This window comes from Carcharhinus amblyrhynchos, chromosome 12 (genome assembly GCF_965287045.1).
Source record: "Carcharhinus amblyrhynchos chromosome 12, sCarAmb.v2.hapA, whole genome shotgun sequence".
In the NCBI taxonomy this organism is placed as follows: domain Eukaryota; kingdom Metazoa; phylum Chordata; class Chondrichthyes; order Carcharhiniformes; family Carcharhinidae; genus Carcharhinus; species Carcharhinus amblyrhynchos.
In genome coordinates this window covers 20,921,973-20,946,018 of record NC_137335.1, presented here as the reverse complement: position 1 = coordinate 20,946,018, position 24,046 = coordinate 20,921,973, and the positions used below count along the sequence as shown (strand labels likewise).

Genomic DNA, 24,046 nt, shown 5'->3' with positions numbered 1-24,046 from the left:
GCTATTTTAATTTAATTTTAATCCCCCCCACCGCCACCATGCGTGGGATTGGCCAAAGTTGCACATGGCTGGGATTCTCCAGTCCCGCTGCATTGAATGGGGATGTGGCTGAGAGCCAAATTCTCCATTCTCGCCGACAGCAGCGGTGGGACGTGAACGGCCAGAAAATTCCAGCCAATATAAAATACCATGATAGAATGATGAGGAAGCTCCATGTTCTGTTACTTTTAGGTGTACCATTAAATCATAGACATCAGATTGAAGACTATATAAAGACACATAGGACCTGGATTCAGATATAAGATCACGATAAGTGATTTACCATCAGGTATGAGGGCAGTTAGCACGCAGGATGCCCCGGCTAGGAAATTGCCAGCTGCAAAGGGAAAGCGACGTCCAATGCGATCAATAAGTAGAATAATAATGATCGCTGCCGGTATTTCCACAACTCCGGAGATGAAGAAATTGATGTAAATGTTTCCTCCCAAAATTCCCAAACGCATGACAAGCCCAAGGTACACCAGAGAACTCGAAAACCTGAAACAGAGGATTCACATTTGAGTTAACTCATCGCTAAGCGGCCGAGCCAATAGCCACAAAGGCAACGGTCATGAGCTGATGCTTTGGATAAGCTAATGACCAACCCCATATTTGAAATTGTTCTTGCAGTTATCAGTTTAATACAGTAATAGCGTACAGGCATCAGCGTACATCTATAGTAAAGAATTAAATGTCTGCCTTCAGCATACTTCCTGTGACTCCAGTTTGGTACAGAAAAATCTCAAGGGGCATGGCCTTTTTAAGAGTTTGAGACATTACTAATTTGTATGTCTAGATATCCATAGAATCATAGATTCCCTACAGTGCAGAAGGAGACCATCTGGCCCATCGAGACTGCACCGATAACAATCCTACCCAGGCCCTATCCCCATAACTCCATGCATTTACTCCGCTAACCCTCTGACTCTGAGGGTCAATTTAGCATGGCCAATCCACCTAACCTGCACATCTTTGGACTGTGGGAGGAAACCTGAGCACCTGGAAGAAACACAGACATGGAGAGAAGGTGCAACCTCCACACAGACAGTCACCTGAGACCGGAATTGGACCTGGGTCCCTGGCACTGTGAGACAGCAGCGCTAACCACTGTGCCACTATGTTACCCATGTTTATTTTCACTGTGCTGGAACAGAATTTCATTCTCTACATACCGTGCTACTATGTTTGTGCCATCATTGACTCTACGTATTACATCTGATCTCTTTAAGACAAAAAATTCATAAAGTTCACTAAAGTCCCTTCTGCTACCTTAAGAGTCATTAAGAAAGAGTCCGTCTTACCAATTCAACTTTACACCCCACACTTCTATTGCTGATCAGCTGCATTCTGTTGTGATATCGCTTTAAGAGAATATGCAAATAATATACACATGTCATTGAATAACCAGGATGTGACCAATAGTCTCAGACGTAGTTGAGTGCTGCTGTTAGTAATGGTGGCAGTCATTGTGTGTTTTGAACCCCGAGAGTGGATCTGTTTGTTGAACTATACTGGAACAAGTTATATATTAGTTGCAGTCTTCAAATAAATTGAACCCACTGATATTATTCTGCCAATCCTGCGTGTGCGATTAGTGAGTTTGTGTAAAGATGATGGAAGTGGATCATGCCAACTATTGGGTGGCATGGTGGTTAGCACTGCTGCTTCACAGCGTCAGGGACCTGGGTTTAATTTTGGTCTTGGGCGACTGCCTGTGTGGAGTTTGCACGTTCTCCCTGTGTCTGCGTGAGTTTCCTCCGGGTGCTCCGGTTTCCTCCCACAGTTCAAAGATGTACAGGGTAGGTGGATTGGCCATGCTAAATTGCCCCTTAGTCCAAAGATGTGTAGGTTAGGGAAGTAAACACGTGAGATTACAGAGATAGGGCCTGGGATAAGATGTTCAATTGGTGTAATGACTTCATGATGTGGGTATGCCGGCGTTGGACTGGCGTAAACACAGTAAAAAGTCTGACAACACCAGGTTTTAGTCCAACCTATATTATCAAATAAATAGGTTGGACTAAAACCTGGTGTTGTCAGACTTTTTACTGTAATGACTTCAATCAGGTCTTTGAGCTTGGCCTATTGGAATATGAACTCCCTGATTAAGTAGTCAATTGATGGGCCAATCAGGGAGTCTTTTCTTTGTATTTAACTGAGAATGTCGGTTCGTCTGGGACTTCTGAAGGTAGACTGATAGCACTCTGTGTACTGCTGTTGGAATTGTAAATAAAGGGATTTTGGTGAAGGGACATCTACCTCTGAAAACTTAATACAGTTGGAGAGTTAGTGCAGATCCAATGAGCTGAATGGCCTCCTTCTATACTGTAGGGATTCTATGGTTGCTTGGTTCAAGTAAGGGCCAAGGATGAGATGGGAACATTAAATTTTGAAAGCAGAATTTTCAGGAATGGATGGAATTCTGAACATCAGTAAAATAGTTTGTTTGAGACTGGAGACATGCATTTATTTGTTGCTTGGCCAGAAAGCTTTTCATGAAAGAACTAGAACAGCAGATGTACTAAACTCTGATCTCCATCGGGTTTTATGACTGAGCCCATGTTCTCCCAGTTCTTATTTCAGATGAGCATACGAGCCAATGAATGAATGAAATGCCTGTGGTTAGTGGGAGAAGCAGCGGGGGGGGTGAACTCTGTAGGGTCAAGTTGCCCCTCTTGGATATTAACTGTGGACTCTCATTCATTCCCAGTGTGGTAGCCTGCCCCTTTAAGGGGTGAGTTATTGGTTGGGGGTGGTGCTAGATGACCCATCGGGTCAATCACTGTAATGTTCATGAATTGAGAGTGGAGAGAATGGGCTTTCTGTCTGTTGGAGCCCGGGCGTTGTGGAATTCGGAAGCATTCTTATCTCTATCTTGTGTATAATTATCTTCCCCCAAATAAACCCATTTGTATCTGTCTTGTTGGCCATCATAGTTCCTCATAGCCATTACACCCAGTCAATGGACAAGCAGTGACCAACAGACAATAACATTTTGCTAAAAGACTCAGTTAAAACTGTGGCTGAAGGAAGAAGTCACACAATTTGTAAAGGGCATTCCCTCAAATTCCACCTCCAGATACTGTGATGGAGAACGATTCCGTGTACATCTCAGATGCTTTACCTAGTTGAATCCTAGGTCGCTGGATGTCAGAGGAGCCCCGGTTTGAATGGTTAAATTAGCTTTGTGCATGGATTCCAGCAAAAAAATGACCAAAAAATCTGAGCAGGAGCGCTCTTCCAGGCAAACTCCAAGGGAGTACGGCCTTTTCCCACTTTCTGAGAAGTCTCAAAATCTTCCCCAGTGACAATCGAGGCACGCATGCTAATTCATGTTAATATATATGAGTAATAAGATGATCTCACCAGTTGAACATCAGGATCAGAGTATGTTTCCTCATCTGTGGCGTTTTAACCAGGTCTGTAAGTGAAGGACTCTTCAACTCCAGATCACAATCCTCAATTTGAACTGTCTGCCCAAAGAAAAATCTCAAAATGTTAAAACTTTCAGAAATGTCACTTGCTAACTAATTCCGCGAGACGGAAAGCTCTAATAAAACTGTTATAAATTTGAAAAGGGTCGCGGGTTGCTTTAAAAGCTGATCATGTAATTTCATGGTGATGCCAGCAGGGTGTGCTCAGGCTGCTGCTGCTGTTTTACTTTCAGTAAAAAGTCTGACAACACCAGGTTTCAGTCCAACTGATTTATTTGATTTGTTTTACTTTCAGGGCAGGAGCCGCTCGAAACCAGAAAGTCCTGCCCAAGGTAAACAGACCGTGCCATGGTCCGCCCCTCACCTGCTAAAATTCCAATGGCAGGTGGAATGGGAACATCCGCCCCTCAGTTTTGTAAACTGCCATGGCAGAGAGTAGCTCTTCAATAAAACCTGTTGTGTATAGGTTGAATCAAGCCTTTCCCTTTTCTGTTAAAATGTACAACTCCTAACATAGTGAAGACATTACAATAACCATCAGCCCAGGACTAAAGTAATAGTTGCCATCTCCTTGGGATAGCCAAAGTACGGGGGTGGGCACGGATGGCCACTGTAGCCTCACAGCGCCAGGGACCTGGGATTGATTCCAGCCTTGGGTGATTGTGTGGTATTTGCACATTCTCCCTGTGTCTGCGCGGGTTTCCTCTGGGTGTTCCAGCTTCCTCCCATTGTCCAAAGATGTGTAGGGAGACTAGCGAGGTAAATATGTGATGGTACGGGGATAGGGCCTGGGTGGAATTGTTGTTGGGGAGTCGATACAGGCTCAATGGGCTGAATGGCCTCCTTCTGCACAGAAGGGATTCTATGATTGGCTGTTACAATTATAGAATTCCTACAGTGAAAGAGGAGGCCATTCAGCCCATCGAGTCTGCACCGACCACAGCATACAATAGTTACAGCATGCTTTCTACCAGATTTCAATCATTTACAAAAAAGCCAAACACTCTGCCAGATGTTCAGAATCAGATGGTGCTGCAGTATAGACATCGCAAAAGGGATAACACTGCTTGCCTGTTGGAGAATAGGGTGGCAATATGGCCACAATGTATTTTGGTTTTTTTCCTTAGGCTTTTAAATACATAATTTGATCAAAAACAACAGGAAGTCTTTGTCAGATTGGGTGGGGATGCTATCAATTATTTCAATGTCTTTAGTTTAGGTATTTCCCATTTGTGTCAGCAGGATTAGCCCGGTGAATACATGGGGTTACAGGGGTAGGACCTCGGTGGGATAGTTGCTGATGCTGGTTTGATGGGCTGAATGGCCACCTTCTGCACTGTAGGGATTCTATGATTCTGTTAGGAGACCTCACCCATGTTGCACAGCTTCTGGTTGGTCACGCCCAAATGACTCATGCCAAGCAGGTGGTGGGTTCACCCACCGCTGCCATTTCTCAGCAAGGCCAAATAGCCTGCTGACTCTCAGGGTCAAAGTTCACACCTGAAGAATAGCCACCCAAGAGGGTTTTTGCTACCCATGGCCTTCCATGCCAGTACAAGGGGAGGGAGGGAGAAAACCTTGGTAGAAAAGAAATGTCTAACTTTTGATGGGCAATCGCCATGTTAGCCACCTCAATATTTATCGAGAAAGTCTGCTTGTTCTTTTTCGCCATCTCCTGCAGAATTTTCATGGCTTCTTCCTTTTTCTTTCGACACAGTAGCCATCTCGGAGATTCTGGCATGAACCTGCAAAGGTAAGACACCCCAGTTGTTGTCACGGCACAGCTGGTTTTCCAGAGTCAAGCTAACAATCGCGGTCACTTTGGTGGACATTACCAATAGTAGGCTAGGAAGCAGAAATTCGGTATGGTCGCTGTCAGCTGCAGGCTGCGCCAAGCCGGGATGAGGTGAGCGACAGCAGCGAGCAGTATCATCCCAAAGCTGAAACACATCTGGTTGACAATCCCCACTGTCCTTCTGTACTCCATTCCAACAATTTCTGTAACTGAAAAACAGCACTTTTTTCAGGGCCTGCTTTGGTCATTTCCATTCCATTTAGCAACAAGCGGCACGGTGGCACTGTGGTTAGCGCTGCTGCCTCACAGCGCCAGGGACCCGGGTTCAATTCCTGGTTTGGGTTACTGTCTGTGTGGAGTTTGCACATTCTCCCCGTGTCTGCGTGGGTTTCCTCCCACAGTCCAAAGATGAGGTGAATTGGTTATGCTAAATTCACCTTAGTGTCAGGGGATTAGCAGGGTTAATATGTGGGATGAACCTGGGTGGGATTGTTGTCAGTGGAGGCTCAATGGGCCAAATGGCCTCCTTCTGTGCTGTAGGATTCTATGATTCTATTGCCTCGCATCGAACCAACAGAATCAAGCTTCCTTCCTGAATGTTGCAAACAGCAGCATTCACAGTGCTGGATGCCAGCTTATCCATGTTAAGTATACATACAATCACTTTGCAATTTTTCTCGCTTATAATATTAAATATTATCAGCACTGGGTGACTCCCTTCTGTTCTGCAAAGTTATTCTCTTTCCTGCTTCTGATGTGTCGTCTACAGCTCAATACATCCTGTTATCAGAATCCCTACAGTGCAGAGACAGAGCCTCTTACCCAGGCCCTACCCCCATAACCCCCGGTATTTTACCCCACTAATCCCCATAATCTACACATCTTGGGACATTAAAGAGCAATTTAGCATGGCCAATGCACAGAACCTGTACATCTTTGGAGTGTGGGAGGAAACCGGAGAACCAGGAGGAAACCCACGCAGCCACAGAGAGAATGTACAAACTCCACACAGAAAGTGACCCAAGGCCAGAATTGAACACGGGTCTCTGGCGCTGAGAGGCAGCTGTGCTAACCAGTGCCACCGTGCCACCACCCCTCTCCCCCGAGTCAGTAGGTTCAAGTCTCAATCAGCTTGGAAGGCATAAATCAAGGCTAACATTCCAATGCTGTACCAAGGGAGTGCTGCATTGCCAAAGATGCAATCTTTCAGGTGGGATGTTAAATCTCTTAGGTGGCGCTGTTTTGAAGGAGACAAGAGGAGTTATCCATGGAGTGCTCTGCCATTCAATAAGATTCTGCCTAAACTGTGGGCAAACAGGTTGCTGCATTTCCTACAGTGACTATACTTACAAGCAAAAAAGTCCTTCATTGGCTGTAAAGCACTTTAAGACTATGAGCGGCTGTGAAAGGTGCTATATAAATGCATCTGCCCCTTTCTCTCATCTGCACAAAATTCTTTGCCTACACCTTGTCAAGTTTCCTTGTAACTTTACACACTCTAAATTATATTTGAGGACACATTCCTGGTGGTGGCCCCAGGCTGAAGGAAAGGATGTTCCCAGCAGACAGTTACATTGTAAAAAAGAGCACAGATCATTGGAAGTTAACTTCTAACTTAAATCTTGTGCTTTGTAGTGAATTCTTCCCAAATTAGCATCCAAGTAGTTAATACAATTGGGTGAAATTGTTCTGTCCATTAGTTGATTATTTTGTTTCCGTTTAAAAGGAGAAGAAGGGAATCAGTCCCAGGGTGTTCCTAACCAGGAGGATCAGTGGGCTAACTACATGGGGTTACAGCGATAGGGGAGGGAGGGTGTGTGGGCCTGGCCAAGATGCTCTGTTGGAAAGTCGGTGCAGACTCGATGGGCTGAATGGCCTCCTTCTGCACTGTGGGAATGTTATGATTTTATTTCAATCGATCGACCCTTATTGGAAAAATGATGGATCTTACGGCTGGAGCCATGATATATATTGCTACAGTTGAAGGATAGTGCTTGCATAATTAACCAGGAAGTCTTTATTAACAGAACTGGACTATGTACATACCTGCAGTGGGTATGCAGAGGACTTCATACCAGGTCCTTATACATTCACCTCTAGGTTGTAGTCCTTGGTCATGTGTTGTTATGATGGCCACGAAGGCCAGAGGGGATCATTGATAGATCTCCCCCGTGAGATTTGTGGAGTACAAGTTGCCTTATTGAGTGAGTCCTGAGGTGAAGACTACCTGATTGTAAACCACAGGCACAACCCTTTCCTTTAGTTCACAATAAAGGGTATTAGTGACGGAAAATTATCGTTTGTCCCCTCTTACATCACTGTGTGGATGGTACTGGATGTTATAACTGATTTCAATCCTTTACTCAAAGGGCAAATTCTTTGCCAGATCATAGAACTATAGAATATCTACAGTGCAGAAGGAGGCCATTCGGCCCATCAAAACTGCAACAATAACAATTCCACCCAGGCTTTATCCCAATAACTCCACATATTTACCCTGCTAATCTCTGTAACACTAAGGGGCGATTTACCATGGCCAATCCACTTAACCCACACATTTTTTTGGACTGTGGGAGGAAACTGGAGACCCGGAGGAAACCCTTGCAGACAGAGGGAGAATGTGCAAACTCCACACAGACAACCACCCAAGGCTGGAATTGAACCTGAGTCCCGTATGAGATGGTGCCTCATAGACATTAAGCCAGGGATACAATTATCACACGTTAACCCTTTAGCCACCAGCTCTTTCTATGACAAACACTGCTCTCTTCCTTTGTCGACTGCATGATTGAATTGCAGTTGAGTGGTTTATAACTGGCTTTGCCTGCCAAAGAAGTCTACCAGTACACTCGGATGATGCAGGTTCATCTAAATCCAAAAATCCAAGTAACAAATGGGATTATTCCAATGGCCCATTCAATAAGAGGATTGGTCAGTTTTCCCTGATGTGGATATGCCGGCGTTGGACTGGGGTAAACACAGTAAAAAGTCTGACAACACCAGGTTTTAGTCCAACCGATTTATTTGATAGTAAACTCACAAGCTTTTGGGTTAGCCCCTTCATCATTCACCTGATGACGGGGCTAACCCGAAAGCTTGTGAGTTTACTATCAAATAAATCGGTTGGACTAAAACCTGGTGTTGTCAGACTTTTTACTAAGTTTTCCCTGACCAGTGCTCCAGAGAGAATGGAGAACACTTAGACACTGAGGATGAGATAGATTTCCAAATTTGAAAGACAATCAAGGGTTACAGGGATTAGATGGGAATTGAGGCCAATGGTCAGTAATGATCCTATTGAATGGCAGAGCAGGCTGCAGGGAATGTACAGCCTATTCCTGCTCCTCTTGCTTATCTTCCTTATGTTGAGTAGCTGATTAAATTGGAGCATCTACAATCAACAACTGAGACCAATCTAATAAAAACTTTTTAAAAAGTTCTTCAATATAATGTCTTTCATAAGGACATCTCAAAGTGTTTCTTGGCCAATGGGATACTGAAAATGATGCCCGTGCAATAAGTAAGTGAAGAGGATTGTTTACTGGTAGTAAATAATCATTGTGGGGACAAATCAGAGAATCATAGAATCGCTGCAGTGCAGAAGGAGGCCATTCAGCCCATTGTGCTCCAATGCAATTCTATCCAGGTCCTAGTCCTATAACACCCAGCATTTACCCTCATTATTCCCCCCACTAACAATGAGGTGCAATTTATCATGACCAATTAATCTAAGCCACACATTGTTGGACTGTGGGAGGAAACTGGAGTAGACACGGGGAGAACGTGCTGACTCCACACAGACAGACAATCACCTGAGGCTGGAATTGAATCCAGGTCCCTGGCCGTGTGCCACCCCAATATGTATCATGAATAGAAAAATGTAAAAGCTTACTTAAGACGTAGGCACTCAGCCAGCCACCCTTGCTCAGCAAACCTTGCATAGTGCGGAAAATGGTGAACCAAATATAATTTGGTGCAAAAGCCACTGCCAGCCCAGCAACCGAGGTGGCAAATATGGAAAACAGGAAGCACTTTTTTCTACCATATCTACAAAAAAGCAAAGGAGCATTTTCATGTTTCAAAATGTGAAAAAAAAATTGGATATTATCAAATGTGTCATTGGAAAGTGACTGCGTAGTTCTGAGTTATACATACATGTCTGCTCCAAAACCCAGGCATATTGTTCCAAGCATAAAGCCCAGGTTTAGACAAGCCTGGGATAGGTCCACCTTCCAAGCCTCAGCGCACACAAGCCCGAACTGTAAAAGTGTTATGGGTAAACAAGCATGACAACGTTACATTATTAATCCGACATTGACTTTTCTGAACTGCTTCTTGCCACAGTTAAGCCTGATACTGTGCACATTACACACCCATGCATATCCTCTACTCAACAAGATCATTGATTGTGTGATAGGGGACCTTTGCTAATGTTCTAACTCAAATATACTCAGGTTAAGTGTGATGTTGCCCCGATCAAGCTGAGAACGGTGAGCTTGGAATGGGCCTTGGACTCAACCTGGGATTTTCAGAATCTATATAGTTCAGTTCCACTTAATTTTCCTTTTTTAAAAAAATTTAGTGCATGGGAAGTGGACGTCACTGGCTGGGCCAACATTTATTGCCTATCCCTGAGGACATTTAAGAGTCAGCCACATTGCTGTAGATCTGGAGTCACATGTAGGCCAAACCCGGTAAGGACAACAGATTTGCAAAATCTCACTTACTGTACTGTCTGGAGACACTACACATCTCTTTAATCTATGCTTAATGCTCTCTCCATTCACATTATCTGCACCTTTAAGACTTGATTAGCTGTAAAGACTTGCATTCTAATCAGTTTTCTGTAAACTGAATGTGTGTCTTTATAAGTCCTGTCTGTGATCAGAACTTCCCATTCACCTGACGAAGAAGCAGCATTCCGAAAGCTAGTGATATTTGCTACCAAATAAACCTGTTGGACTTTAACCTGGTGTTGTGAGAATTCTTACTGTGTTTACTAATACAACTGCCTCTTTATCAACCAATCCTTTGAGAAGTTTTTCTGTGGATCCTGAACTGGGTAGACTCGTAAAAAGCTCCGCTTATAAAGTTTAAAGTCCAGAGATATGTGGATTAGGTGGATTGGCCATGCTAAATTGCTCTTAGTGTCAGGGAAATGAGCTAGGGTAAATGCTGGGATTATGGGGATAGGGCCTAGATGGGATTGTGGTTGGTGCAGATTCGATGGGCCAAATGGTCTCCTTCTGCACTGTAGGATTCTACAAATTCTATGATTAAAGTTTTATTTATTAGTGTCACAGGTAGGCTTACATTAACACTGCAATGAAGTTACTGTGAAAATCCTCTAGTCACCACAATCCGGCACCTGTTCAGGCACACTGAAGAATTTGGCATGGCCAATGCACCTTACCAGCACGTCTTTCAAACTATAGGGGGAAACCAGAGTGCCCGGAGGAAACCTGCACAGACCTAAGCCAGGAATCAAACCTGGGTCCCTGGCACTGTGAGGCAGCAGTGCTATCCACTCTGCCACTGTGTCACTGGGAACATTAAAGAGTTGAAATGGAATACATTTAGTACCAACACCGAAGAACACTTTTACTCCAGAATCCAGGGCTAAAGGTCCCAGTTATTACTTTGTTGGGAGCAGGATCTTCTGTTCCAGACAGCACAAAGCTAAAGAGGGAGGTTAGGGAGGCTAAATGTGAAAATGAGGGGGAGAAAACTAGCAAAAAACAAAAGGCCAATGAGACAATGATTGTGAAGGAGCCAAAGGGTAGTGAGTAATGAGGGAAATGGTTGGTAGTAAATAAATTGTCATTGTTTTCACAGAGAAGGTGAGGTTTGAGGTTATAGTTCCAAAGTTTTACATAGGGAAGGTTATTATTACAAGAGAAAGTTACTTCAATCTAAAAATCACCAGAACCTCATTGTTTACATCTGGAAGGAAATTTAAGGAGGAAATGGTAGAGGCTCTGACTTAGAATATTACCTAAACTTTTGTGAAAATGGAAATTGACCCATGACATAATATGTTTTGGAATTAAGAGTAGGAAAAATTCATAAACCTTCAATAGCCAGCTTCTAACAAAGTAGATGGGCAGATAGGCCACACTATGTTTCATGATAGAGGCAGTGGCAGTAGCAAGGAGAGAAGGTGAAACTTGCACAGGATCTGAATTGGAATATAGTTTTGTGTGTTGCATAAAGATTCACACAAGAAGCAGGATAAATCCAATCCAATCAGTTACAGCCCCATTAATCTACACTCAATCATCAACAAATTAAAATAATGGAGGGTATCATCAACAATTCTCACCCACGTGGAGTTTGGGTTCAGCCAGGGTTAGTCAGCTCCCATTACAGCTTTGGTGTAAATATAGACAAAGAGCTGAATTTGTGTGGTAAGGTGAGAATGATTATCCTTGATATCAAGGTAGAATTTTTTCGAGTGTGACATCAAGGAGCCTTGACGTGATTGAGGTTAATGAGAATCCATTGCTTGGGGTCATACCTGGTACAAAGGAAGATGGTTGTAGTGATTGGAAGTTAATCTTCTCAGCTCCAGGACATCGCTGCAGGAGTTCCTCAGGGTAGGTCTTTCTGGATTTTCAGAAGGCGTTTGACAAGGTACCTCACAAGAGGTTATTGCAGAAGGTCAGGGGACATGGAGTTGGGGGTAGGGTGTTAGCGTGGATAGAGGATTGGTTGTCAAATAGGAGGCAGAGAGTGGGGGTCAATGGGTGCTATTCGGATTGGCGGTTGGTGACTAGTGGGGTGCCCCAGGGGTCGGTGCTGGGGCCTCAGCTATTTACCATTTATATAGATGATCTGGAGGAGGGAACCGAGTGCAGGGTGTCGAAATTTGCTGATGACACCAAGATTGGGGGAAAGGCAAATTGTGCGGAGGGTGTGGAGAGTCTGCAGAAGGATCTAGATAGGCTGGGCGAATGGGCCAGGAAATGGCAAATGGAATTTAATGTTGGCAAGTGTGAGGTGGTCCACTTTGGTAGGAAGAATGGTAGGAAGGACTATTACTTACGTGGCGAAAAACTGCAGCAGGCGACGGTGCAGAGGGACCTCGGGGTCCTTGTGCATGAGTCGCAAAAACCCAGCTTGCAGGTGCAGCAGGTGGTCAGGAAGGCGAATGGGATGCTGGCCTTCATAGCGAGGGGGATTGAATATAAAAGTAGGGAGGTCTTGCTGCAGCTGTATAGGGCATTGGTGAGGCCGCAGCTGGAGTACTGTGTGCAGTTTTGGGCGCCGCACCTGCGCAAGGATATTTTGGCCCTGGAGGGAGTGCAGAGGAGGTTTACTAGGCTGATACCGGAGTTGAGGGGATTGAGCTATGAGGAGAGGCTGAATAAACTAGGCTTGTACTCGTTAGAGTTTAGAAGAATGAGGGGAGATCTCATTGAGACGTATAAGATGATAAATGGGATGGATAGGATAGAGGTGGAGAGACTCTTCCCGCTCAAAAAAGACAGTAGGACTAGGGGGCACAGCCTCAAGATAAAGGGGAGGCGGTTTAGAACGGAGTTGAGGAGGAACTTCTTCACTCAAAGGGTGGTGAATCTCTGGAATTCTCTGCCCGTTGAAGTGGTGGAGGCTGCCTCGCTAAATATTTTTAAGAAGCGGGTTGATGGGTTTTTGATAAGAGAGGGGATTAAGGGTTATGGGGAGAGGGCGGGAAAGTGGAACTGAGCCACAACAGATCAGCCATGATCTTATTGAATGGCGGGGCAGGCTCGAAGGGCTAGATGGCCTACTCCTGCTCCTATTTCTTATGTTCTTATGTTCTTATGTTCTTAGTGTCCCAATTATCTTCAGCTGCTTCATCAATGAACTTCCTTATATCTTATGGGTGGCGCAATGGCAAAGGGTGGCACAGTGGCACAGTGGTTAGCATTGCTGTCTCACAGCGCCAGGGACTCGGGTTCTATTCCAGTTTTGGGTGACTTCACCTGTGCAAAATTTGAATGTTTTCCCCATGTCTGCATAGGTTTCCTCTGGGTGCTCCAGTTTCCTCCCACAGTCCGAAGATGTAAGGCCATAAGACATAGGAGCAGAATTAGGCTACACAGCCCATCGACTCTGCTCTGCCATTCAATCATGGCTGATTTCTTTTCTCATTCCCATTCTTCTGCCTTCCCCCATAACCCCTGATCGCCTTATTAATCAAGAGTCTTTCTATTTCTGTCTTAAAGACACTCAATGACCTGGCCTCCACAGCCTTCTGCGGCAAACAGTTCCACAGATTCACCACTCTCTGGCTGAAGAAATTCCTCTGTTTTAAAGGATCATCCCTTTAGTCTGAGGTTGTGTTGTCCGATTCTAGTTTTCCTACCAAAGGAATCCTCTCCATGTCCACTCCATCCAGGCCTTGCTGGATCCTGTAAGTTTCAATAAGATCCCCCCTCATCCTTCTAAACTCCAATGAGTACAGACCCAGGGTCCTCAACTATTCCTCATACAACAAGCTCTTCATTCCAGGGATAATTCTTGTGAACTTCCTCTGGACCTTTTCCAAGGCCAGCACATCCTTGCTTAGGTATGGGGCCCAAAACTGCTCACAATACTCTGAATGCGTTCTGATCAGAGCCTTATACAGCCTCAAAGGTACATCCCTGCTCTTGATTTCTAGCCCTCGCAACATGAATGCTAATATTACATTTGCCTTCCTAACTGCTGAATGAATCTGCACATTAATCTTAAGGAAACCTTGAACAAGGACTCCCAAGTCCCTTTGTGCTTCTGATTTCCTAAGCATTTTCCCATTTAGAAAATAGTCTATGTCTCCATTCCTCTTTCCAAAGTGCATTACCTCACACTTTTCCACATTGCATTCTACCTGCCAATTCTTTGCCCACTCTCCTAGCTGTCCAAGTCCTTCTACAGCTCGCTGCTTCCTCAATACTACCTGCCCCTCTACATTTTGTAATGTGCAGGTTAGGTGGATCAGTCACACTAAATTGCCCCTTCTTGTCCCAAGATCTGTAGTTTACAGGAAATTAGCTAGGTAAATACACAGGGTTATGGGGATAGGGTGGAGGTGATAGCCTGGGTAAGATAGTCTTTCAGAAAGTAGGTGCAGACTCAATGGGCTGAGTGGCCTCTTTCTGCACTGCAGTGACGCTATGGTTAAGAAGTGGGAATGTTCACTGCTGATTTCACAATAATCAGCACCATTCGCAACTCGTCAGATATTGAAACAGTCCATGCTCATTGGGCAACATTCAGACTTGGGCTGATAACTGTCCAACTGCTCAGTGATGAACAAATGCAAAAGAGACACCTAACAATCTCCACTTAACATTCAATGGCATTGCCATTGCTGAGTCCCCACCATCAACATCCTGGGGGATACCATTGATCAAAAACTTAAGTGGACAAGCCATATAAATACTGTGACTCTTAGATCTGGCCAGGATCTGGGAATTCAGTGGTAATACAGCTCAGGACTCCTCAAAGCCTGTCCACTATCTCAGATGTATGTTTCCATTAGCCTGGATGAGTGCGGCTCCAACAACACTCTAGAAGCTTGAGACAGTCCAGGATGAAGCAGGCCATTTGATCAGCACCCAATCTACAAAAAATATTCACTCCTTCCACCACTGACACAGTGGCAGCAGTGTGCACCATATGCCAAAACTCCTTAGGCAGCACCTTCCAAACTCATGACTTCTAAATTTTAAGTTTATTTATTAGGGTCATAAGAAGGCTTACTTTAACACTGCAATGAAGTTACTGTGAAAGTTCCCTAGTTGTCACACTCTGGCACCTGTTCAGGTACACTGAGGGAGAATTTAGTATGGCCAATGCACCTAACCAGCACATCCTACGGACTGTGGGAGGAAACTGGAGTACCCAGAGGAAACCCATGCAGACACGGGGAGAATGTGCAAACGCAACACAGTCACCCTGGCTGGGAATCAAAGCCTGGTCCCTGGTGATGTGAGGCAGCTGTGCTAACCACTCTGCCACCGTGCCACCCCTTCCACTACCTAGAAGGATGAGGGCAGCATGGGAACACCACCACCTGGAAGTTCCCCTCCAAGTCACGCACCATCCCAACTTGGAAATATATCACTGTTCCTTCATTGTCCCTGGATCAAAATCCTGGAACCCATTCCCCAGCAGCACTGAGTGTAAATACACCAGTGGTTCAAGAAGGCAGCTCACTCTTACCTGCTCATTTAAGGGCAATTACGATTGGTCAACAACAAATAGAGAAAGAAAAAACCTGACTGTAGAAAGAGTTTGAAAAGAATGGGATAAATTACATAGATGTAACCAGAGGTGAAAGGGCAACTGTAGGAAAACAGCATTGAGCAGTCAGGAATTCTTTCACTGGAGCCAAGAAAGTTAATAGGGGGCCACACAAAGGTCATGGAGTATATTATGGATTATATAAAGTAATTGGTGACCAATTATTTCAACTGGTCAACAAGAGGACACAAATTGAAGACAATCACAAAAATAGTGAAACAGGAATTTAGGCAAAATGTATTCTTTACACAGTGGGCGATTGGAGTGCAAGATTTGCTGCTAAAAAAACACTTCTGAGGGTAGCAACAGGGAATTAAAACACTAATGGAGCATGAAGAGAGGCCGCGATTAGACCAGGTGATTTGTACGGAAAAAACATATTTCAAAACTGCAACATTGCATCAATCAATGGTTCAGTTCCACGGTCTTCATGGTGACTGATGTCTGTTTCAAACCTGCGAATATACAATTTGGGACATCTACATTCCGATAAGGACAAGACAATCCCACAGAAAAATGGCGAGAGAGTGCGAGTGAGGACATTGTCCCTTTTTCTTTCAGTGGGTAAGTGAGTGATTAGGTGAGCGAATAGGCAGGCGAACGGGTGGGTAGGTGGGTGAGTGAGTGGGTTAGTCAGTTGGGTAGGTCGGGTTGGGAGAAAGAGTCAGGTGAGGGAATAGTGGGGTCAGGGTAGTGGACAAGAGAAGTGGGTTGGAGGGTAGTTATGTTGGGGACATGTAGCCGGGTTGGGGGGGGATGCAGCCGGGTTGAGGGGGGTTCTAGCCGGATTGAGGGTGGAGCTGGGTTGAGGGGGGGCAGCTGGGATGGGGGGGTAGCTGGGATGGGGGGGTAGCTGGGATGGGGGGGTTAGCTGGGATGGGGGGGGTAGCTGGGATGGGGGGGGTAGCTGGGATGGGGGGGTAGCTGGGATGGGGGGGGTAGCTGGGATGGGGGGGTAGCTGGGATGGGGGGGTAGCTGGGATGGGGGGGGTAGCTGGGTTGGGGGGGTAGCTGGGTTGAGGGGAGGTGGCTGGGTTGAGGGGGGTAGCTGGGTTGGGGGGGTAGCTGGGTTGGGGGGGTAGCTGGGATGGGGGGGTAGCTGGGTTGAGGGGAGGTGGCTGGGTTGAGGGGGGTAGCTGGGTTGAGGGGAGGTAGCTGGGTTGAGGGGGGTAGCTGGGTTGAGGGGAGGTAGCTGGGTTGGGGGGTAGCTGGGTTGAGGGGGGTAGCTGGGTTGAGGGGGGTAGCTGGGTTGGGGGGTAGCTGGGTTGGGGGGGGTAGCTGGGTTGGTGGTGTAGCCGGGTTGAGGGGGGGCAGCTGGGTTGAGGGGGGTAGCCGGGTTGGGGGGGGGTAGCTGGGTTGGGGGGGTAGCTGGGTTGGGGGGGGTAGCTGGGTTGGTGGTGTAGCCGGGTTGAGGGGGGGCAGCTGGGTTGAGGGGGGTAGCCGGGTTGGGGGGGGGTAGCTGGGTTGGGGGGAGCTGGGTTGGTGGTGTAGCTAGGTTGAGGGGAGGTAGCTGGGTTGGGGGGGGGAGCTGGGTTGAGGGGGGGCAGCTGGGTTGGGGGGTAGCTGGGTTGAGGGGGGTAGCTGGGTTGAGGGGGGTAGCTGGGTTGAGGGAGGTAGCTGGGTTGGGGGGGGTAGCTGGGTTGGTGGTGTAGCCGGGTTGAGGGGGGGCAGCTGGGTTGAGGGGGGTAGCCGGGTTGGGGGGTAGCTGGGTTGGGGGGGTAGCTGGGTTGGGGGGGGGTAGCTGGGTTGAGGGGGGTAGCCGGGTTGGGGGGGGGGTAGCTGGGTTGGGGGGGTTAGCTGGGTTGGGGGGTAGCTGGGTTGGGGGGGTAGCTGGGTTGGGGGGGGTAGCTGGGTTGGTGGTGTAGCCGGGTTGAGGGGGGGCAGCTGGGTTGAGGGGGGTAGCCGGGTTGGGGGGGGGTAGCTGGGTTGGGGGGAGCTGGGTTGGTGGTGTAGCTAGGTTGAGGGGAGGTAGCTGGGTTGGGGGGGGGAGCTGGGTTGAGGGGGGGCAGCTGGGTTGAGGGGAGGTAGCTGGGTTGGGGGGAGGTAGCCGGGTTGAGGGGGGGGTAGCCAGGTTGAAGGGGGGGTAGCCGGGTTGAGGGGGGGGTAGCCGGGTTGAGAGGGGGTACTTTGCTTTGGGGGGGGGATAGCTGGGTTGAGGGTGAGCTGGGTTGACGGGGGTGTAGCCGGGTTGAGGGGGGGCTAGCCAGGTTGAGGGGGGGGTGTAGCCGGGTTGAGGGGGGTGTAGCCGGGTTGAGGGGGGTGTAGCCGGGTTGAGGGGTGTAGCCGGGTTGAGGGGGGTAGCCGGGTTGAGGGGGGTGTAGCCGGGTTGAGGGGTGTAGCCGGGTTGAGGGGGGGTGTAGCCGGGTTGAGGGGGGTAGCCGGGTTGAGGGGGGTGTAGCCGGGTTGAGGGGGGGTGTAGCCGGGTTGAGGGGGGTGTAGCCGGGTTGAGGGGGGTGTAGCCGGGTTGAGGGGGGTGTAGCCGGGTTGAGGGGGGTGTAGCTGGGTTGAGGGGGGTGTAGCCGGGTTGAGGGGGGTGTAGCCGGGTTGAGGGGGGGTGTAGCCGGGTTGAGGGGGGTGTAGCCGGGTTGAGGGGGGTGTAGCCGGGTTGAGGGGGGTGTAGCCGGGTTGAGGGGGGTGTAGCCGGGTTGAGGAGGGGTGTAGCCGGGTTGAGGGGGGTGTAGCCGGGTTGAGGGGGGGTGTAGCTGGGTTGGGGGGGTAGCTGGGTTGAGGGCATAGCTGGGTTGAGGGGGTGGTAGCTGGGTTGGGGGGAGGTAGCTGGGTTTGGGGGGGGTAGCTGGGTTGGTGGTGTAGCCGGGTTGAGGGGGGGTAGCTGGGTTGGGGGGTAGCTGGGTTGAGGGGGGGTAGCTGGGTTTGGGGGGGGTAGCTGGGTTGGTGGTGTAGCCGGGTTGAGGGGGGGCAGCTGGGTTGAGGGGGGTAGCCGGGTTGGGGGGTAGCTGGGTTGGGGGGGGAGCTGGGTTGGGGGATAGCTCAGTTGAGGGGAGGTAGCTGGGTTGGGGGGGGTAGCTGGGTTGAGGGGGGGCAGCTGGGTTGACGGGGGTGTAGCCGGGTTGAGGGGGGTGTAGCCGGGTTGAGGGGGTGTAGTCGGGTTGGGGTGGGTAGCGAGGTTGAGGGTGAGCTGGGTTGATGGGGGTGTAGCCGGGTTGAGGAGGGGTAGCTGAGTTGAGGGGGGTGTAGCCGGGTTGAGGGGGGGTAGCTGGGTTGAGGGGGCGGGTAGCTGGGTTGAGGGCGTAGCTGGGTTGGATCAGGGTGATGTTGGTAGGATGTAGAATCCTGTTGTGTGCTGTAAATTGAATCAAATCAGTGCCTGATGGGGGTAATCAGTACAGGTCTCAGTTCAGATATGCTGGTTAACGACTGAGTTAGACCAGAGATTAACCTGTGGAGCCTCTGCTGGCTAAGTGTCCAGCCCAAGTGGCTCGAGCCAAGCTCAATTGGAGACACTTGCCAAGGATGCAGACAGCAGAAATCAGCCAATCAGAAATTTAAACTTCCCAGACAATTTCTTCATATGTCTGTGCCTCAGGACTTCTGCAAAGTCTTCTTGCATGTTTCCCAACTTCACCCCCAGTTTCAACCATACTGATACCAAGAGATTTGGACAAATGTCCTTCAATGTCTGTGTCCTGGAATCAGAGAAAGAACACTACATCAGAAAACTTCTCAGTCTATCTCACCTGTGCCCATGTTACCATTATGTGCAGTAATTCCCCTGGTCTTAACCCACATTCTTGCAGCATGTGCCAACAGACTTAAGATCAGCTTCTTCCCCGCTGCCATCAGATTTTTGAATGGACCTACCTTATATATTCTCTAGACCCTAACTATGACTGTAACACTATATTCTGCACCCTCTCCTTTCCTTCTCCCCTATGTACTCTATGAACAGTACGTTTTCTGTATAGTGCGCAAGAAACAATACATGTGACAATAAGAAATCAAATCAAATCATGTTGCTTGGACGTACAGATTACATTTTTGGCTAAGTATGAAGAGTTGAAGATGTCTAAGCCAGGCTCTGACAGCTGACAAGTGCTTGATGAAGTCTTTCCCTGACTTTGAAATTTAGGTTTGCATTTTGAGCATCTTGGTGAACTGTGCCGGATGAGCACACCTGCTTCATTGCGTGAATCATGTGGGATAATGTGACTTGTTCAGTGTCACATTCACGGGGTCTGCTTTGGGTTGTCCAGTGCCACTCACTTTTAACTACTAGGGCCAGAATTTTACCGCCCTGCCTGCCACAGGAATTGGAGCGGGCAAGAGGCGGACAATGGGAAGATCTGTCGATCTTGGATGAGGTTTCATTGTTTCGGCCTTGCTGAGGCAGTAAAATCACGTTCTGCAAAAGCTTGCAGCCTTTGGTTCTCACTGTTGAATATTTTCCTTGTTGTCACCGCTAATTTGCTAACGTGTGTTTGCCACAATGGTTGGGCTAGCACGCTTACCTCTGTCACAATGCTGGGGAACGAACCGTCCTCAAAAATCCACCCATCCTCACATGTTGTAAGCGGCAGTTGGGTTGAGTTGTTTTGGAAAAACGAGAGTGGGTTTTCACAGTCGGTGGAAGAGGCGTTCCAGTCTACATCGTATCTCTCACAACGACTGTACGGGAAGCTGCCAGTCTGGTCAGGGGGCAACGTATAGTTCCATTCTTCCTCGAGTGACCAACCACACCTATCCCTCAGCTCAGCCACCCCGGGGCTCCTGCACCAATGGTTGGGGGTTACGGCGAGAAAAACAATCCCAACATACAAGTAGTTGAATATTGCTGTCGCTACGCACATGAGGAAGAAAACTGTCTTTTGGTAAATGCCAAATCCTCCAACTTCCTCCAAAAGATCATCAAAGGTGGTCATCGCCCCAGGGTATTTCCAGCAACTCTTTACTAAATAGTTTCAGTCGGCACAATGATTTTTATACATGCCCACGCAGTATCCGAGTCAAAGGGGTTTGGGAACAAAGGTCTTTAAAGCAATTGTGTAAATAATGGAGTTAATATATAAAAGGAGCAAGACCAGTTCACGTTGGAGCTAACCATTTGATATCAGTTTTGTAAATTAGCAACTGCAATCTCGCTGGCAAATTCCTGCAGTTTGAAAGAGCTGAACATTGTAAAGGCAGCAAACGGTATGGTACGTTCCTCCAATTTACTGCTCCTCCTATCACCACTGCCATCATCCCAATAACAAATGTCAGTTTTGAGGATTAGGAACAGAAGCACCATTGAGTAAAAAGGCTGGCACATTGAAGACAATTGCACTCTTTGAGATGCTGTTCGCATGCAAGGACAAACATTAGATTTGTAAAAGCACCATGACATCATTGCAAAAATGGGGAAATGGGTCAACAAGTGAGAGAATATTAGATCAAAGAACAAAGACAATTACAGCACAGGAACAAGCCCTTCGGTCTTCCAAGCCTGCACCGACCATGCTGCCCATCAGATCTAAAACCCCCTACCCTTCCGGGACCATATCCCTCTATTCCCATCCTATTCATGTATTTGTCAAGGTGCCCATTAAAAGTCACTATGGTAGCTGCTTCCATTACATCTCCCAACAGCAGGTTCCAGGCACCCACCACCCTCGTGTAAAAACTTGCCTCGTACATCTCTAAACCTTGCACCTGAAACTTAAGCCCCTTAGTAATTAACCCTTCCACCCATGGAAAAAGCTTCTGACTATCCATGCTATCCATGTCCTTCATAATATTATAGACTCCTATCAGGTCGTCCCTCAACCTCCATCATTCCAGTGAGAACAAACCAAGTTTCTTTGACCTTTCCTCATAGCTAATGCCCTCCATACCAGGCAACATCCTGGTAAATCTTTTCTGTGCCCTCTCCAAAGCCTCCACGTCCTTCTGGTAGTGTGGCAACCAGAATTGAACATTATATTCCAAGTGTGGTCTAACTAAGATTCCAACAAGTTGCAACATGACTTGCCAATTTTTAAACTCAGTGCCCTGGCCGATGAAGGCAAGCATGCTGTATGCCTTCTTGACTACCTTCTCCACCTGCATTGTGACTTTCAGTGACCTGTGTACCTATACACCCAGATCCCTCTGCCTATCAATACTCTTAAGGATTCTGCCATTTACTCGACTGAGATTTTCGAGGAAGTGACAAAGATGATTGATGATGTATATTTCCTATCTGTATTAGATCTTTCAAAATACAGTACTTCAGATTGTCCGGATTCAGCTCCATCTGCCATCTCTGCCCAAGCCTCCAACCTATCTATATCCTGTTGTATCCTCCAACAGTCCTCATCACTATCTGCAATTTAACCAACCATTATGAACCTACTAATCAAACTGGTTATATTTTCCTCCAAATCATTCATATACATTACAAATAACAAAGATCCCACCACTGATTCTTGAGAAATGCCACTTGTCACAGCCCTCCATTACTACCCTCTGTCTTCTATGGCTGAGCCAGTTCTGGTATTCATCTCGCCAGTTCACCCCTGGTCCCATGCGACTTCACCTTCTACACCAATCTGCCAAGAGGGACCTTATCAAAGGCTTTACTGAAGTCCATGTAAACAATATCTGCTGCCCTACCCTCATCAATCATCTTCGTCTCTTCCTTGAAAACCTCAATCAAGTTAGTGAGACACGACCTCCCCTTCACAAAGCCATGTTGCCTCTTGCTAACACATCCACTTATTTCCAAGTGGGAGTAAATCCTGTCTTAAAGGATCCTCTCTGATAATTTCCCTACCGCTGACATAAGGCTCACTGGACTATAATTATCTGGATTATCCTTCCTATTCTTCTTAAACAAAGGAACAATATTGGCTATTCTCCAATCCTCTGGGATCTTCCCTATAGCCAGTGAGAATGTAAAGATTTCTCCCAAGGCCCCAGCCTTCTAACCTTGACAAAAGCTTCCTTTTTCTTTTTGACTAGGCTCACAATATCTTTCCTGAAATTTGCCATACTTATCATCATCCTTTTGAGAATGTGCCAATCCTGAATCCCTATCAATTTACACTTGAAAGCCTCACACATGCCAGATGTTGATTTGCCTTCAAACATCTGCCCCCGATCAACATTTTTCAGTTCCTGCCTAATAATGTTGTAATTACCATTCTCCCAATTTAGCACCTTCACCTCAGAACTGCGCTTGTCATTATCCACCAGTTCCTTAAAGCTTACTGAATTATGGTCACTGTTCCCAAGCTGCTCCCCTACTGAAACGTGACCACCTGACCGGGCTCATTCCCCAAGACCAGGTGCAGTGCAGCCTGTTCCCTAGTTGAACTTTCTGAAAAATGTTTCAAGAAGTGCTCCTGGATGCTTCTTACAATCTCTGTCCAATCCATGACCCTTGCACTGAGTCCCAGTCAATATAGGGGAAGTTAAAATCACCCACCACAACAACCCTGTTATTTGCCAAAATCTGTCTCCATATCTGTTCCTCTATCTCCCATTGGCTGTTGGGAGGCTTATAGTAAACCTCCAACATTGTGACTACATGCTTCCTATTCCTGAGCTCTACCCATATTGCCTCACTGTATGAGTGCTCTGAGGTGTCCTCCCGCAGTGCAGCTGTGATATTCTCCTTAACCAGTAGTGCAATTCTCCCACCCCTTTTTCATCCCCTCTATCCCACCTGAAACATCTGTATCCTGGAATGTAAAGCTGCCAATCCTGTCCTTCCCTTAGCCAAGTCTCTGTAATGGCAACCACATCATAGTTCCAAGAATTAAACCAAGCTCTAAGTTCATCTGCCTTAACCATTAGACTTCTCACATTGAAACAAATGCACTTCAGTCCACCAGACCCTCTTTGATCAACAACCCCAGCCAGCCTGATTTTCCTGAGTCTGACTGGCCCTACTCTCTGGTTCCCCTTCAGTTCATTCACCTTTAGTTTGGTTCCCACCAACTCCTTTGTGAGAAGCAGGCAAGGATTTGGAGGTTCTGGATTAGTATTAGTGCTTTCTGTTGTGCAACAGTGACCACAGGATTCTGTGCAGCTCTGGTCATTCAGTGGTGCTGAAGAAAAATGCACTTCATTCATTCCTGCAGCAACTCATTCAGGGTGAATCCCTCAGCAGAGAAAGGTTCAACCAAACCAATGTGACACTCCACCCCAAGCAACCCCCCAACACTCACCGATACACACTGACCCCCCCAACACTCACCGATACACACTGACCCCCCCGACACTCACCGATACACACTGACCCCCCCGACACTCACCGATACACACTGACCCCCCAACACTCACTGATACACACTGACCCCCCCAACACTCACCGATACACACTGACCCCCCCGACACTCACCGATACACACTGACCCCCCCAACACTCACTGATACACACTGACCCCCCCGACACTCACCGATACACACTGACCCCCCCGACACTCACTGATACACACTGACCCCCCCGACACTCACCGATACACACTGACCCCCCCGACACTCACCGATACACACTGACCCCCCTGACACTCACCGATACACACTG

The 24,046-nt window shown here is 47.4% G+C and overlaps 1 protein-coding gene across 1 annotated transcript in view; it reads right to left on the bottom strand.

Moving 5' to 3' along the window:
* LOC145350836 (solute carrier family 22 member 2-like) overlaps positions 1 to 20,485 on the bottom strand; it is a 35,000-nt gene extending 14,515 nt beyond the window's left edge. The window contains exons 1-7 of the mRNA XM_080200189.1: positions 20,007 to 20,485; positions 9,424 to 9,527; positions 9,161 to 9,315; positions 5,309 to 5,477; positions 5,104 to 5,218; positions 3,406 to 3,512; positions 323 to 537 (exon numbers count right to left, since the gene is read on the bottom strand). Coding sequence (XP_080056315.1) covers positions 323 to 537; positions 3,406 to 3,512; positions 5,104 to 5,218; positions 5,309 to 5,477; positions 9,161 to 9,315; positions 9,424 to 9,527; positions 20,007 to 20,417 — 1,276 coding nt within the window. The 5' untranslated portion in view covers positions 20,418 to 20,485. The remainder of the gene's footprint in view (positions 1 to 322; positions 538 to 3,405; positions 3,513 to 5,103; positions 5,219 to 5,308; positions 5,478 to 9,160; positions 9,316 to 9,423; positions 9,528 to 20,006) is intronic.
* Between the last annotated feature and the right edge of the window lie 3,561 nt (positions 20,486 to 24,046).